At 34.6% G+C, this 16,776-nt stretch overlaps 1 protein-coding gene across 1 annotated transcript in view; it reads left to right on the top strand.

Moving 5' to 3' along the window:
* Positions 1–16,776, top strand: part of LOC134724782 (histone-lysine N-methyltransferase 2D-like) — a 33,968-nt gene continuing 17,192 nt past the window's right edge. The window contains exons 1-12 of the mRNA XM_063588028.1: positions 1–48; positions 2,212–5,789; positions 6,995–7,101; positions 7,828–7,975; positions 9,449–9,808; positions 11,554–11,727; positions 12,840–12,996; positions 13,566–14,080; positions 14,466–14,614; positions 15,194–15,568; positions 15,935–16,039; positions 16,284–16,393. Of these exons, the coding sequence (XP_063444098.1) occupies positions 2,294–5,789; positions 6,995–7,101; positions 7,828–7,975; positions 9,449–9,808; positions 11,554–11,727; positions 12,840–12,996; positions 13,566–14,080; positions 14,466–14,614; positions 15,194–15,568; positions 15,935–16,039; positions 16,284–16,393 (5,696 nt within the window). The 5' untranslated portion in view covers positions 1–48; positions 2,212–2,293. The remainder of the gene's footprint in view (positions 49–2,211; positions 5,790–6,994; positions 7,102–7,827; positions 7,976–9,448; positions 9,809–11,553; positions 11,728–12,839; positions 12,997–13,565; positions 14,081–14,465; positions 14,615–15,193; positions 15,569–15,934; positions 16,040–16,283; positions 16,394–16,776) is intronic.

Raw genomic sequence — 16,776 nt, forward strand, 5'->3', positions numbered from 1 at the left:
AAATATCCATTTCCGGATCAAAACAAAGATGGCGTCCGGGACAAAATGGTAAGATCAATCAAATGTTGCCAAAATTTAGATGTTCTACTTGCCAAAAAGCATAATATTTTGGCGGTTTCAATATCTTGAATGAATAATAAATCGAAAATATTCATGTTGGTCCATTTTGTCATGAACTTTTCAAATACTGACCACTTAAATAAGTAGGTCATCGAAGGGGGGAGTTAGTTGCCATGTAAATTTGTAATGTGATCCTTACATTTGATAGCAATTTGTCCGAATAGTTATGAAATAATATATTTCAAATGACTACCCATCATTTATTTGATAAGTATATACCATGCCTTCGAAATGAAAGAAATCGTACCGTCTTAACATGTTATGTTCCTCAAATTTTGAACGACGTCCATAACCAATTAACCGTTATACAAATTTTCTGACAAACAAAAGAAACCTTTAATTTCTAAATTATATGATTCATTTTAGTATTTCTATTTACAATATGATTCCTCTAGATGTTAAGATAGTTTTATATTATTAATTATATATTATGGATGCAGAAATGTAGTCAGTGTTGACCTTATAGTTAAAAATTTATCTGATGTGTTCAATGTAACAAAATCTACATATGACTGTATCTTCAGTTAATTGTCTCCCAATATAGGACCAGAATGTTATTCAGATAGTTTGCTGTCATTATACAGGTTTGGTACAACCAATAATATATGAATTATTCCCAAATTGATATGATTTCAACATGTTGATGCTTTGTATAACAAGGGAAGGAAAGGGAAACAACTGTGATTTGTTGATGGACAGTCAACAACAGTATGCAGTTATTACAAGAGCACAATTATTTGTTTAACATTAATTTCATTTCACAGGCAAGATACTGTAACTCAAAGGTAGTCATGAGAGTAGAACCTTGCACAGCTATAAATTGAATGAGGTGCACAGGAGAAGAATCCCTTTTAATTGAAGCTTAAAATCAGGTTTAAAGATTCAGAAAATCAAATTCACATTTTGCAAAGTATAGAAAATATATTACATTTCTGCATGTCAGAGCCATTAAAAATCTGCTTTTTCAAAAAGCTGAAAAAAATATAGACAATGTTTTTCAACTGCATTTTTATTAAATTTTTGCAGCATGACAATACATGCAATAGATATTGTTTTTCTGTTATGCAACACTTGCAATGACTTTTTTTTTTGGTTTGTGCAGATTTTGAGAGAAAAAATACAGAACACCATTGGTACTCATTGGAAAATGCATTTATATGTATAATTGCGCCCTTGAAAAACCTTCCGTACAATCAAACTATTTACTATGACAATGTAGATTTCAGAAAAATAGTTCACAAACATGACAAAGACACGGACTAATAATATAACAATGTACATGTAACTTTGTTTAGTCACAAAGTTTTTTAAAAGTCAAACAGAATAATCAGATACAGGATATGTCAGGAATTAATTAAGGCTTGCAGCATTTGGAGCATAACTCTATCTAATCATGGTAAATTGGCCTGTCTAAGTAATCTTACTGATGATGCAGGATATCAAATATAAACGTAATAAAAGAAGCTAAATAATAATATGACAAACACATTTAATGAGATGTGTTAGAGACGATCTACAAAGATTTGTCTTATGTTGTATCGTTTAAGGAATAACTAATATTTTTTTATGTTATTTCGAATAGACAGAAAAAATATAACAGTCATTTCTTATAATTTAATTCTTAATGCTATTTTAAACCGTAGAAAACTATGAAAAAATGTTGATGACGTCACGGTCACATGACTAAATTATGTCTATGGGCTGATAACAAAATAACGTCAGCCAATCAGAAGACGTGTCACATAAAAAATTAAATTATTAAATGATGGGACTGAAAATTGAGTGTACATGTACATGATGTTTGCATGTTGAAGAAGATACATATGTATGAAAGAGATACACTCACAAGTAACTGAAATAAAATTTAAAAAAACATATCTATACAAATTGCAGCTCACGAAACTTTTTGAAATATGATATTGAGCTGATTCTTGCAAAAACCTTGAGGAGTCAGAAAGTTAAACATGCATGCATGTCGGGTTTCACATAGTGACATACATACAATTATCATCTGTTCTAAACAAAAATATAATTGTGCACTTTGTACTTGTACATGTATGTCATTAATTCTTAATGTTTTTATCTTTACAGGTCCATATTGACATGTAGGACGCCACACAACTAATCATGTTATTACAAGGATGGAAAAACTGTTTTCTCCCAGACCCTAAACATGGAAAATCAAGATACCGATTCAATAAAAAATCTAGAAAGTAACTTAGTGGATACAACAGAAAGTGACTCACAAACAGTAAATGGAGTGAAAAAAGAAACATACCATGGAACTAGTAATAATATAGTACTGTTATCTAGTACACAAGAAATTACAAACAATGTTGACGCAGTGTCAATCAAAGTAATAGAAAATATTCATCCCACAAATAAAAACGTGTCCGAGTCTTTGACAGCATCTCCATTTGATGATCATTCCAAAGTAATTACAAATGTAGACAAAGATATCACGACACAGAAAGATAGTGGTCAAACTACTGTGAATCAGGATAATGTAGTTAGTGAACAGGGAGAGAATTTGACTTTACCCAAGCATTCTTTAAATACTACAAATATTTCATCCTCAAAAGACTCTTTAAAAAATAAAAATGTAACAGTTTTTGAGAACAGTTTATCAGCGGGAGAAGCTGATAGTTTGACCTCTATAAGTGTTACTGTGTCAGACAAGAATATGTCAGCGGATTCACAACCAGTGTCAAGTATAGCAACAACAACTCACAAGGATAGTAAACAACAGGAACAAGGGACATTACTCTCTGATTCATCACAGACAATAAAAAGTGAGATGCCTAGTCATGTAGAACAAGCATCGCATCAGACTATAGTCAACAATAGTGGACCAGTATACCATGCATCATCTGTTTCTAGTCAACACATAGATGTACCATTAAATGGCTCATTGAAAGAAAGTCTTCCATCCAACAATGCTGACAACAGCTTAAGTAAGGTTACTTCAACACCAAGTCAGATTGTTGACAGTAGGCAAATACCCTTAACTCAACCCACTCAATTGGAGAGGAAGCATCCTTCATTTAGCTTAGCGGAACATCCTCCTGAAAATATTGGAGCACCACCCAAACTATCATCATCAGTACCACCAGACTCTGAAGCAAAATCTTCATTGCCTTTACATCATGCATCGGAAGGTAATCAAACGACAGCAGACAAAGTATCTGTACCTTCATCTTCACACAGTTCATCATTACCACCGTCATCAGTGCCACATAGCTTACCAATGCCTCCTCAGGCACACGATAATAAGAGTAATCCACATTTAATACCAATTCCTTCATTACCAAATTCAATGATGTCTCCAGGTATGGCCATGCCAGCAGGAATGAACATGTTTCCACCACACTTGATGAATCCATATTTCCCAGGAATGATGTTTGATCCTAGGATGGCAGCAGCGTTTCAGCATCCAATGTTCAGAGGAATGCCTCCTCTCCATCCTCGGTACCAACAAACACCTCCTCAAAGAGCTCCACGATCTCGTGGACCAAGAGGTCCTCGTCAGAGCAAAGTTCACCAACAGCATTTACCACCAGAAATCTTAAGACACCATGGACGACATCCAGCATCAGATTCAGCACAGATCAAAATTGATCCTCTTCTTGAGAATCCCACAGCACCACACAGCAGTGTTGGTTTTACAACAACGCCACATGAGTCATCTCAAGCATCTTCATCAAGGTCATCTACGCCAAGAAGTCATGCATCTATGACTTCACCGGTCACCACACAGGTAGATGGTATGCCTCATTTAGAACCTGGTATACCAACAAACATGGTCCATCCATCATCTCAACAGCCGCCGCCAGCACATTCCCATGGTAAATTAGATATACCACCTTCACTACCAGGGATGATGCCAATGGCACATTCTTATGGAAAACATGACATGCCGCCACATACTTTAGGTGGGATGTCATCAACACATGAATCTCTACCTCCACCTGCACATTCCTATCATCCAAGTATATCAGCATCAAAACCAACCGTGACAACAACATCTTCACCATTTACAGATTCACCAACTGTAACTACTGTCACAACAACACATTCAGACAATGTACCAACAACGAATGTCTCTGCATCACTAAAACAACCTTCTTCATCTGATGGAATACCATTCCTGGCTATGTCTACGTCAGGTTCTATACCAACATCAAGTCATAGTGTAACTAGTACAGACATGTCTGTCCACCAAGATAGTGCTAAGGTCGTTTCTACAGCTGAAACGTCCTTGCCCTTACCAGCCCACTCGCACCCTATGACAACACAGAAGGTGGCTTCATCTGGGTCTACTCCAATGCCTGCTCATGTTCATACAATGGTATCTACTAACAGCAATCAAATGGTTACACAAACAGCACCGATCAGTAGTGCTACAACATCAACAAATGTGACATCTGCTAGCCATCATACTAACCAAGATGTGCCATCATCAAAGTCTGGAGCACCAGAACCTGAACGTGTTCCTTCAAGAGGCTTGCCAACTTCACGATTACCGCCATCAGTTCCTGAAAATCAAGGACAGATGCCATCAAATGCTACCACACCAATGTCAATGCCACATAATGTGAGCGCACCAATGTCAATGCCACATAATGTGAGCACACCAATGTCAATGCCACATAATGTGAGCACACCAATGTCAATGCCACATAATGTAAGCGCACCAATGTCAATGCCACATAATGTGAGCGCACCAATGACAATGCCACATAATGTGAGCGCACCAATGTCAATGCCACATAATGTGAGCACACCAATGTCAATGCCACACAATGTGAGCACACCAATGACAATGCCACATAATGCTGGTGCACCAATGTCAATGCCACATAATGTGAGCACACCAATGACAATGCCACATAATGCTGGTGCACCAATGTCAATGCCAGGACACTTTCATCAACAGGGTATGGTTCCCATGCATCCAGGTATGGGTCTACCATTTATGCAGCCAGGAATGAGGGTTCGAGGTCCAAGGATGTCAAGTGGGAAACAGAGAGGACCTGCACCAGACATGCCTGCAGGAATGATGCCACAATTCGGAAGATTTCCTCCTGGTTTTAATCCATTCATGTCCCCACAGATAGCAAGAATGGCAATGTCTCAAGAAATGATGGCATTGGCTCAGAAAATGTCTGCTGGAGGTCCAACTATATCAGAAGGAGAACAGGGAGCAGGTCCACCGATGCCTAAATTTGAAAACCTTACACCAAATCAAATAGAATTTATCAGGGCAATGAGAATGAGGCCACCGTTTCCTCAAATTCCAGGTATGAGACCAGGCATGCCTATGCCACCAAGAAACATGCCACCTCCACCAAGATACCCTGGTCCTCCTATGACATCTCCAACAGATGCAGGAGCTCATCGGCTTCCTGCAATGCCACATCCATCTCTATCTGGTCAGACGCCAATGCCACCTCTGGCCTCGCCAACACCCTCAATAAGGAGTATCCCAGAGTCACAGAGTCCTCATCCTTCTGCTTCACCAATTGCTCCATCAGCGAGTCCTATGAGCTCTTTTACTGGAGACAAGACACCTAGTCCTGTTCCCAGGTCTCCAGCTAATAGTGACACCACGTCAGTGGGATCAACACCAGTAAAACAGGAGCCAATGGAGCATAGATTCAGTAGCAGTTGTAAGTTAAATCTTAATTGAAATCAGAAAAATATTGTGTACAAATTATTTAAGAAATAATTCATGGGGGCTTGAATATATCGTGATTTTACCACGGGTTGGCCCTTTATGACAAATATTTTACCCTGAGCGATAGCGAGGGGTAAAATATCGGCATAAAGGGACAACCCGTGGTAAAATCTAGATATATTCAAGCCCCCATGAATTATTTCGATTCTAATAGGACAAATACGGCATTTTTTGTAGATCGAAGCGCTCTAGGTGGAGGCCATTATTTGCCGTTCCCATAAATTAACGAACTTTTAGATTGGCGTAAAAGAACGGAGCAAACAGAATAAGTGACATGCTCAAACTATTCACAAAACTTATTTAGATAGATTTGGATGAATTTTAATGATAACTTACTTATATGTCTTCTATGTAAATAAAGAATGGGCTTATACCACATTTTAGCATCGTTTGTTTACGTTTCCTTGTTGTGATGATTTTCGGTATCAAAAGCGTGTATTTTCCCGTAAAATGCTTAAATTATAACGTCATCATTCTATGACGTCGTGTACTTCATTCATGAAAAAACATATGACGTGGGAGTACGATCGGAACAGCCAATGCAATATATTCATATTTTACCACGGGTGTGTACTCAAAGCGTTTGAAGGACGTCATGTTAGAATATATATTATATTTCTAGGTACTTCATGTTGGTCCTTTTCAAAATTTTACTTAAGTGTCTACAGCAGTCAGTGGTAATCCTTATACAAGTCGTCATTATTTACTAAAAGATGTAGTTAATGTTTACTTCCATAAGTAATTTTGATAAATTTTGTATGATTTAATTATTATTTTTAAGGTTTGAATAACCTCCCCTTAATCTTATAAAAATAAGTTACTTCTACAAGTAAATTTCTGTTACAACACCTTAAAGTCTCAAATTAAAATTAAGAATGGAAAATGAAAACGTGTACTAGTTCATATCTGTAGTTTAATGATAAAGTATTCATTTCATTTAGAATATTTGACATGGCCAATGAGAATAAGAAAAATGGTGTGTCAATTGGTTCTGTTTAAGGCCCTAAAAACATGTACATCCTTGGTTTTAAGTGGATAGTTGTCCTATATGCATTCACACGAAGACTTTTTTTATTCAGTTGTTATTAAGGAACAGGAGACAAATGATTTGAAATATTTTGTTAATTTTAATTTCAGGTTTAGGAGACGATATAGATGCTAGAACTGCCTCCCAGAATGCTCTTCTCAAATCTCTGCTTGCCAACATGGCAGGAGGACGACCTCCAGGGACTCCATTCTCAGAGGTAAGAGTCTTGTACAAATATACTATACAAACAAATTAACTGTAGTTTGACATGAATAGATTTGTCAGCTTAAACATATAAAATGTCAACCAATATTCCATGATTTAACTTGTGTATTTAATCATGAAAAACAAATGTTTATGAAGTTTTGAAAAGTCACACTGGGGATTCATTATCATTTGTTGGATACCAATTTTCAGAATTTTGCATGCAGACTAATGAGACAAAACCATGAAATCAAATTCCCATAAAAGTGCAAATTTACCTCAAATCTACCCCAAAATAGGTACCCAAGAATATGAATGAATCCTAAGTACTTGTATTCAAGACTTTTGTGGCATTTTGCTAAGTCATGTTAGTTTGGGAACTGCAATCATAATAATATATGGAAGTTGCCATGCATACATCTTACATGTCTTATAAAAAAGAAGATGTGGTATGTATGTCAATGAGACAACTCTTCACAAGAGACACATCAATTAACAGCTATAGGTCACTGTATGGCCTACAACAAGCAGTCTGCCTGGAATTAATTAAAGTTCTGACTTAATGACTCACCTTTGTTTATTTAAAGACATTAATTAGATAATAAGGAACATAAAAATACAAGCAAAAGAATCAAATTTAGAATTGAAAAAAATAACCATTAGTTCTTGTGCATTCTGAAATTAAGTCTTTTGTTGATAAGTAAAACACATTTAACGTGTTTACATTTGTTTTCATCAGGACTCAGAGGATGGTTCCGCTCTTCAGTTGACGCCAGAACAACAAAAACAACTAGAAATGATTGAGCGTATGCCTGTCATCAGAGAGGTGGAGCTCTCCGCTGAAGATTGGGCATCTAAAACACCGGAGGAAAGAGAAAAGATTCTAGGTATATAGGTTTTATTTAAGATATGTTTTCTTTACTGTAGAGTGAGAAATTTTGTCTGTTCTTTTTTTATTTGATGTTGTGTTTTGATAAAAGAAAAGCAACTTGAAGTTTTGAATAATGAAATGGATAAAACAAAATTCTATGTAAACAAAAATAAGTTTCAAAAATTTCAATTGATATGTTACAATTGTTATAACCACAGATCTGTCCTCTTTTCTTCAAATGTCACAATACCAATTTGTATATACATAAGCAACACAATTATTGTCACAAAAGGAGCAGCTTAACTTTGTAGAGCACCAGAGGTCGCCTCCTATTTTTGTTTGGATATCTCTCAGACTTTATCTTCTGTGTTGTGTTTTGTAAACTCTTGTTTGTCTTTTTGTTGTTTTGTTTTTTATTTTTTTTATGGTGTTAGCAATTTGTCTTTGGAACCTTCAATCTTGCTTTGAGAACAGTGAACTGACAAAAGTGCCTCACACAATGAAAATCTGTAGGAGTGTAATATAATTAGCACCCTGACTTATTTCTTTCTGTGAGAAACTCATGAGGTTTCTGTATGTGTGAGAATGATCAGAACATTGGTCTTGAACTGTACACATCTTTCAGCTTATCTTATTCATTCATTGGTGCTTGTTTTATCTTCAGTTATTACTTAAAATCTAATAGTTATATATTTAGATTTGGGGGGAGGGAATGTATATTGATGGATATTTGTATTGGTATTCCATAAGTTAACATATAAGTCTATTGTGTCTATATAAATATATTCTTAGTTAAGTGTTGAATTCTAGTTAAACTTTATGAATGAAATCCACAGATTATTATGAATTGAAATGGTGGGCTATTTAGTTAGTGAACATGTGAAGTTAATAAAGGACCCCAAAACTGCACTTTGTCTGTCAGTTCTTTGTTGTATGATATGTCAAGATTGACCTAGGCTGATTTTTATTTATTGGTGACATTTGGACTAATAAGATTGTGTTAAATAGCTAAGTTTAAAAAAAAATATCTCTTTGTGCTAGAATTTCAATCAAAAATGTCATGTACATGTAAATTATATTATGTAATTCAAAATTGATTTCCAATACATTGAATAGTTTGTGCGTTAATAAGGGGGTAAAATTTGTTGTGAAAAACAAATTGAGTAAAACATCTTTTTTTGCTAGGATGATTCCAGGTGTCAAAAAAGTGAAAATGTGGTAAAAACTTACTTTATGCTAAAATTCACTCGTCAGTAGCAGAATCGTAAATCATACAGACATAATTTACAACTTTTGTAATAATAATAAATAGCTGAATGATATTTATGATAGTTAGCGTCAAAACGATTTCACGAAGAATGTCAATTATAACAGGTGTTAACTGTGAATGATTCCACAAGTGTTAACACGAGTGGAGGTTTGTTGACACCTGTATACAATCATTACTTTGAATGATTCTTGAACCAATAAAGAAATTTTGTTTTTATAGAGCTAAGAAAGCAGGCATTTGAAGAGAAAAGAAAAGAGTTTGAAGAAGTTAGAAAGAAAAGAAAGCCTCCAGCAGAACCAAGGAAGCGGAAAAAGAAGCCCATGGACCAGATATTCCCAGAAATGTTCGGTGATGGTCAGATGATGATGCAACAACAGCAGCAGCCACTTCAGCCACCACCCAAGAAACGGCAGCGACGCCCAAAACAGAAGAAGGTGGATATGGAAGAGGATAAAGATGCTAAAGTGGAGAGCTTCTTGGCACAGTTACGAATGCTAGCGAACGTGCCACTCCAGGAACCTAAAGTCATCAGTGCTATTGTAAATAGTCCAGTACATGGCAGTCCATCTGTACTTACAGGTAAACTTTGTTAAAGAAATAATTCATGGGAGCAATCAATTCATATTTTACCACTAATATGTACTCAAAAGTGTTTGAAGAAAGTCATATTAGAATTTTTATGCACACACCGTAGCAGAGGGGGCATTCAAGTTTTACCCTTGTTAGTCCCCTACCGAAGAAGGAGAAGGAGACTTTAGGTTTGCACTCTGTGGTCCGTCTGTGTATCTGTCCATCCCTCAGTCTGGCAAATCTGTTTTTCACACTTGTCATGTTTGGAGATATTGATTTGATAATTGGTATATAGTTTAATAATGAAGTTACTGTTCAAGTTAGAATTTTGTTATTGCCTAACGATTTTGTGACCCTTGAAATTAAAAAAATCACTCAAATAATTAAATTTTCGTCGTCCGAAGACAAATCAGTTTTCACACTATAACTTTAGTTTAATCACATAGAAAACTATGAAATTTAAACACAAGGTTTATGACCACAAAAGAAAGGTTGAGATTGATTTAAGGAGTTTTGGTCCCAACAGTTTAGGAATTGGGGGCCAAAAAAGGGCCCAAATAAGCATTTTTCTTATTCATTGCACAATAACTTGAGTATTAGTAGATAGAAATCTATGAAATTAAAACACAAGGTTTATGAACACAAAAGGAAGGATGGGATTGATTTTGGGAGTTTTGGTCCCAACAGTATAGGAATTACGGGCCAAAAAGGGGCCCGAATAAGCATTTTTCATGGTTTTCACTCCATAACTTTATTATTAGTAAATAGAAAGCTATGAAATTTTACAGAAGGTTCATGACCATAAAGGGAAGGTTGGGATTGATTTTTGGAGTTTTGGTCCAAACAGTTAAGGAATTAGGGGCCCAAAGGGGCCAAAATTAAACTTTGTTTGATTTCATCAAAAAATAAATAATTGAGGTTCTTTAATTTGATATGCTTATCTAACTGTGAATGTAGATTCTTAATTTTTGGTCCCGTTTTAAAATAAGTCTACATTAAGGTCCAAAGGGTCCAAAATTAAACTTTGATTTTAACAATTTTAAATTTGAATTCTTGGGGTTCTTTGATATGCTGAATCTAAAAATGTACTTAGATTTTTGATTATGGGCCCAGTATTATTAGCCTGTAAGCTTGTGAATTGGAACCCTACACATGGCAGCTGGTTTAGACAGAATTAGGTGTTAAGCCATATATGGTTTAAATTAACAAGTCATTTAAGATCTTATCACCCTAAAAAAAGATAAACAAAAGTTCATAAGATAAAAAACAACCTGTTAATGAAGTGTTAAAAAGGTATAAAACCACTAATTCATGGCACCATTTTTTTTAAATGTTCTATTTGCATAATTTGCAGCATTCTTGTTCGTGCCCATGCACTTAGCCATTTTTATTAAGTTTGTGATAAGTGACAGTAATTTTCTCTGACTTGTGCTAAATATTGATAAGAGCACACTGGTTTCCAAAAGTCATTAACTACAAATAAACCAGGTACATGTACTTCTGTCCTGAGAAACAGGCCAAATAAAAAAATAAATTTCAGAAATTTGTAAGTTATATAAATTATAAATAAAACATTCAAAAAGGGTGTACAGTCAAATATTTCAGAAAATGTAGATCCGTAAGTTTCATTTCTTACTAAAATAACAAAGTTTTTCAGTTTTCTAGGGGTTCATTTAAACCTGGTCTCACTGTACAGCCAATGATAATGCGTGATTGATGATTTGTAGATTGTTAATATGGTTATTGTATTACAGGTGAAGGTCAATTAAAAGGAGATTTTGGTAATGCCTATTTAGATGGTGTAGCAGATTTCTATGGGAGTACCCTGTTAGGTGGATTACCTCCCCTTGGTTCATTAGTTGGTTTACAACCACCAAAAACTATGGAACCAGGAAGGAAGTTAATAAGTGATGGACAGGAAATTGCTGGTTTGTGACATTTTTTATCATATTTTTATTATTTTAGAGTTTAGTGTAAAGCTCAAACACATCAAACAAATGGATAACAACTGTCATATTCCTGACTTGGTACAGGCATTTTCTCATGTAGGAAATGGTGGATAAATATGTTTTATATAATCCCTACTGAAATCGAGACAAAAGAGAATACTAACCTTCAAGGAAGCATAGTTTTGAATTTCAGGGAAATACATTCCTTAATTTGAAATTAAATCTATAAAATATAAACAATTCCCTTTTAGAAAATCATATTATTCAAATCACTGTCATTTAATGAATTAAAAAGTTGCTTATCTGTATCCATGGTAATAATTAGTTTGAACTTACAAATGAAGATATTATTTGTGAAGTATGGATAGTAAATTGAAAGTAAGGGAACATGTAGATATTGGTTGATTTAACTAATCTCTGTTCCTTCAATATTTCTTTTTCAATCAGTTGTTTGTTATATATTCAATAAATCAAGAATAAAAAAAAAATCAATGTTTTTAACCTTTTTCATGTCTAAACCATGACATACTTGTACTGTTAAATTTCTAAATACAAAATAGTTACTAATTGTGATAATTTTTATTTGTGAACTCAATTAATTATTCCTAACACTTTATAGTAGTGTGAAAGTTAGTTCAGAAGCAATAAAAGAATAAGTGTGTCTGTCAGTCAATTTATCAGGTCAAAGTTTTGATTTAGAGTATAATGTGGTTACTAATTACACTAAACATTTTTATGCAACATTGTGGGCGGGTCATGGTGTCTTATGGGAAAATATAATATTTTTATGCCCCATTTATGGGCATTATGTTTTCTGGTCTGTGTGTCCTTCTGTTTATTCGTCCCGCTTCAGGTGAAAGTTTTTGGTCGAGGTAGATTTTGATGAAGTTGAAGTCCAATCAATTTGAAACTTAGTAAACATGTTCCCTATGATATGATCTTTCTAATTTTAATGCCAAATTAGAGATTTTATCCCATTTTCATGGTCTATTGAACATAGAAAATGATAGTGCAGATGGATCATCCTTGTACTTTAGACACATTCTTGTTTACCTTTAAAATGTTTAACCTCCTCACATTCTTGTTTGTAGATCATCTGAAGCCAAAACCAGGACATGAAGCAGCATTCCCAGGTTCCCGTGGAAACACACCATTCTCTATGGGTTCTCTGACTGGAATGGCTCCAAATCCAGTGGTACCATCGTTACCATCACAACCAAGGATTGAACCTCGAGTGCAGGCTTTAAGGTATGTGTTCTTTTCTTAAATAAATTGGATGGATTTAGGAATCATTCTGTCTGAGTTATACTCAAAAACTACTTTGAAGTATATTAATGATGGTGTGTTGGAACTTGTACACAATATTACCAAACAAAGATGACAGTTGAATTTTGGTGATGTCCGTTTTACCGTTCTAGAGTGATGCTTTTCAAACGGAAAAATGGATGAATTTTTCCTCTCTTACCTCAAACTTAATTTTGACTCAACCAAATTGTATGACCATTATACACAATGCTTATTATAACAAAACTTATTTCAAGCATGAATTTTGGTAGCATCATTTTTACTGTTATTGAGTTATGTCCCTTTATAAAATTATATGCAAGTATATGCACAGTCAAAAAATATTTTTTATATTTGAAAGAAGATGTGGTATGATTGCCAATAAGACAGCTCGCCACAAGAGATTAAATGAAACAGCTATAGGTCACCATACAGCATTCAACAATGAAAGCCATCATGACCATTTTTATTTCCAGTTAGTCTGTGCACTCCCAGTTTGACCCTCTATAAAGTTTACTATTTTACATTTGTAGGATGTCTGATAGTCCTGATACAGTAGTTTCCTCGTCTTCTCCAGAACATGAATACGGAGATGAAGAAATGGATTTCCCGATGTTGAAACCTATTGATCCGCCTGCTGAAGAGGATCGTCGTTGTTCACCGGCTCTGCCTCTTCTTCAGCCAATAGCCATCAAAGCAGAATCTCTACAAATCAAAGAAGAAAAGATTGAAAGAAAAGAAGATTATGCAGAAACCTCGAGGCTAATGGCTGATGATATTAGTGATAGAAAATTGGCAAAGTTTGATCCTTCCCTTGCTGCAATGGCAGAAAAAGATATTACGGGCAAAAGCAATAGTTTCACTTCATCTCTGTCGCATCCTCTCAAAGACAAGGATATATCTGTGACTTTAACCTTATCAGCCAAGGCAGCTGAGGATATTGGTGGAGTTCTGTCCAGTATAGCAGAACTGTTGAAGATAGCTGTTCCTCCTACTTACCAAGTCAGCAGGAGTCCATCCCCGGATTCACTTAAAATGAACCTAAAACGTGAGAAACTTTACACATATTTGAGACAAATAAAACATGTTGTGCATTTATGATTAAGCAATGGGTTCAATATGACATTAGATGAAATGGAATAATCCTAGCCTGTTTAGTCATTTTGATATATAGGCTGTTATCTGCTCTTTGGTCATATTGTTGTCTCTCTGACCTATTACCCATTTTCATTTTCAATTTTATTAATTGTTGGAAAATGTTAAATTGCAATTGAATTCATCTAGAGTTGCTTCCCTTTGTCCAAGTTGCTTTCATTTGTCAACATGGAGTTTCTGTTAAAAAAAAAAGAAAGAAATTGTTCCTATATAACAAAAGAATTGTTTAAAAAATATAATAATTAACATTAAGAATAGAGAATGTTTTTCTTTTGTAGATAAAGAAGATCCAATTAATATTCATAATTTGATAAAAATGAAGCCAAAGTTTTGTCGTAATTGTGATATGGTGGTTCTAGACAAAGGATTCATTAGAAAGAAATCTGAGATGCCATTTATGATCAAAGAGGACCATTTTACTTTCAGGGTAAGTACCTCTAGTGATGACCGTAATAAAAACTAAGTCCAAATTCACAGGGTTCTTCTAACAATCAATATAACAGATGAAAATATGAATGAAATAAAATACTAGTTCTGCAATAAGATAGTAGCCAACAAATTGAAAAATTGAAAAAAAAATGTATTGCTCTAATTACATGTCCACAATGACTAACATTATCTAGAACCAATTAAAGATCAGTGGTTTTGCCTGAATTCTGGCTCTAAAACAAACTGGCAGTTGTGATAAAGATAAAAGGGACAGTAAACACTATCAACCAATCAAATGAATGTATCTCTTCATATACATATTTTTCCAATGTGTCTTTGTTAATGTCACATCAAAACATATTTGAAGTTGGTGACTATAAACAACGATTGTTTTGCAAATGACATATCAGGTCTCTGTTACAAAAAATTCACACTTTATGAATTAAAAATCTTGAATGTTAATTTACAAGTATTTCACTCTTATTTTCAATGAGTCTTGAATGTTAATTTACAAGTATTTCACTATTATTTTCTATGAGTCATTATGTTAGTTTACATGTATTTCACTCTTATTTAGGAATCAGAAGATGAAGATATAGCTTTCTGTAGTCAGAAATGTTTTGAGAGATTTGTGATGGTGTATAGAAGTATATTTAAGTCTGGGGGATTGCATAGTAAACTAGGACAGGATCCAGCTTTCTTCTCAGACAAATCACCATCAGCAGCATCCCTCAGTCCATTCCCTTCTACTCCACCAACGATGGTCAGTCCAAGGGGATCAGGATTCTTAACTCCAAACTCTTCAGGGGAGAGAACTCCGCAGTTGACACCTACAACACCAACTGGTGCCCCAATGCTGATGGGAGGGATGGAGTCACTAACACCAACGAGACAGAGGCAAGAATTGGAAAAGATTCAGGGAAGGAAACACAAAAAAGATGTTCCACCTAAGGTAGGAATAATGGTGACAAGTAGTAATTTCAGTTTAAGTGTAATTAAAAAAAATATATATGTTTAAACCTCTGTCTGAGATTTGAGAATGACATTCTAATACATGAAGCATTTTACAAATAAAGAGAAAATAAAGACTGGTTTTATGAGGACTTTTGAAATACAAGCATTCACAAAACTAAACTTTTATTAGGAATGAAATGTTCCTGGATTTTTTGTAGGTAGGGTAAAGCAATCAAATTGATTTTAAGCTGCAAAAACACTATACTATGGAAATAGAATAAAATTTAATAACATTTTGTCAAATATTCTATTTAGATGCTTATTTAGTGTTATTGAATGAGAAATATTTATATCTTTGTTGCAGCCTCCACCAAAACGATGGAAGAATATAAGATATAAAAAGTGGGATCCCTCGTTCTCACAAGAACTTCAGCCTCGACCAGAAACACCTAAAAGTGAAGTGGAAGTGGTGAGTACATTCATCAAGAGACAGATAATTCCTTTATTTTACACACAGATTGTCAGGGAAAACAGTCTGTATTTGTTATATTTCTTTCATTCTAAATTTTTATAGCATTTGTTTATGCTGTGTAACTTTTAATGAAAATAATTTATGTTTGTCCATTGTTCAACAAAAGAAGTTGTGTTATATTTCAGAATTTATTTAAATTTTATAAAACAGTTCTTATATAAGCATTTGACATTTTTTTCAGCTATGGAAGGCCCTAGGTACAATAATAACTCCAGACCCCATGCCTGAAGACAAACGGTCCTGTGTGTTCTGTCAGGTTATTGGTGATGGCCCAACTGATGGACCAGGGAGGTAAGATATCAATCATATTTTATATTTTGATGGAACCAAACTAAATATTCTGTTCAATTTCAAGCTGCAGACAATCATATTTATCGTGTCTATTTAAGAAAAGCCTTTGGTAAACAAACAACACATGGAATCATTGTGTGTGTCCTATCTTTTAGGAACCGGGAATTAATTCCATTCTAAAGTCGAAAAGTTTTTTCAATTAATCTATGGTTTTGAATCTCTTACTTCTTGCATTTGATCACAAACTGCTCAAAACTGCCCGATATCAAATTTAAAGATAAAATGTTTAAAATTGCTTTTTTTTGCCCCATATATGGGCATTTTGATTTCTGGTCTGTGCCTCTATCCATCCGTTTGTTTGTCCATCCATTTGGTCCGTCTAT

Source organism: Mytilus trossulus, chromosome 7 (genome assembly GCF_036588685.1).
Source record: "Mytilus trossulus isolate FHL-02 chromosome 7, PNRI_Mtr1.1.1.hap1, whole genome shotgun sequence".
Classification (NCBI taxonomy): domain Eukaryota; kingdom Metazoa; phylum Mollusca; class Bivalvia; order Mytilida; family Mytilidae; genus Mytilus; species Mytilus trossulus.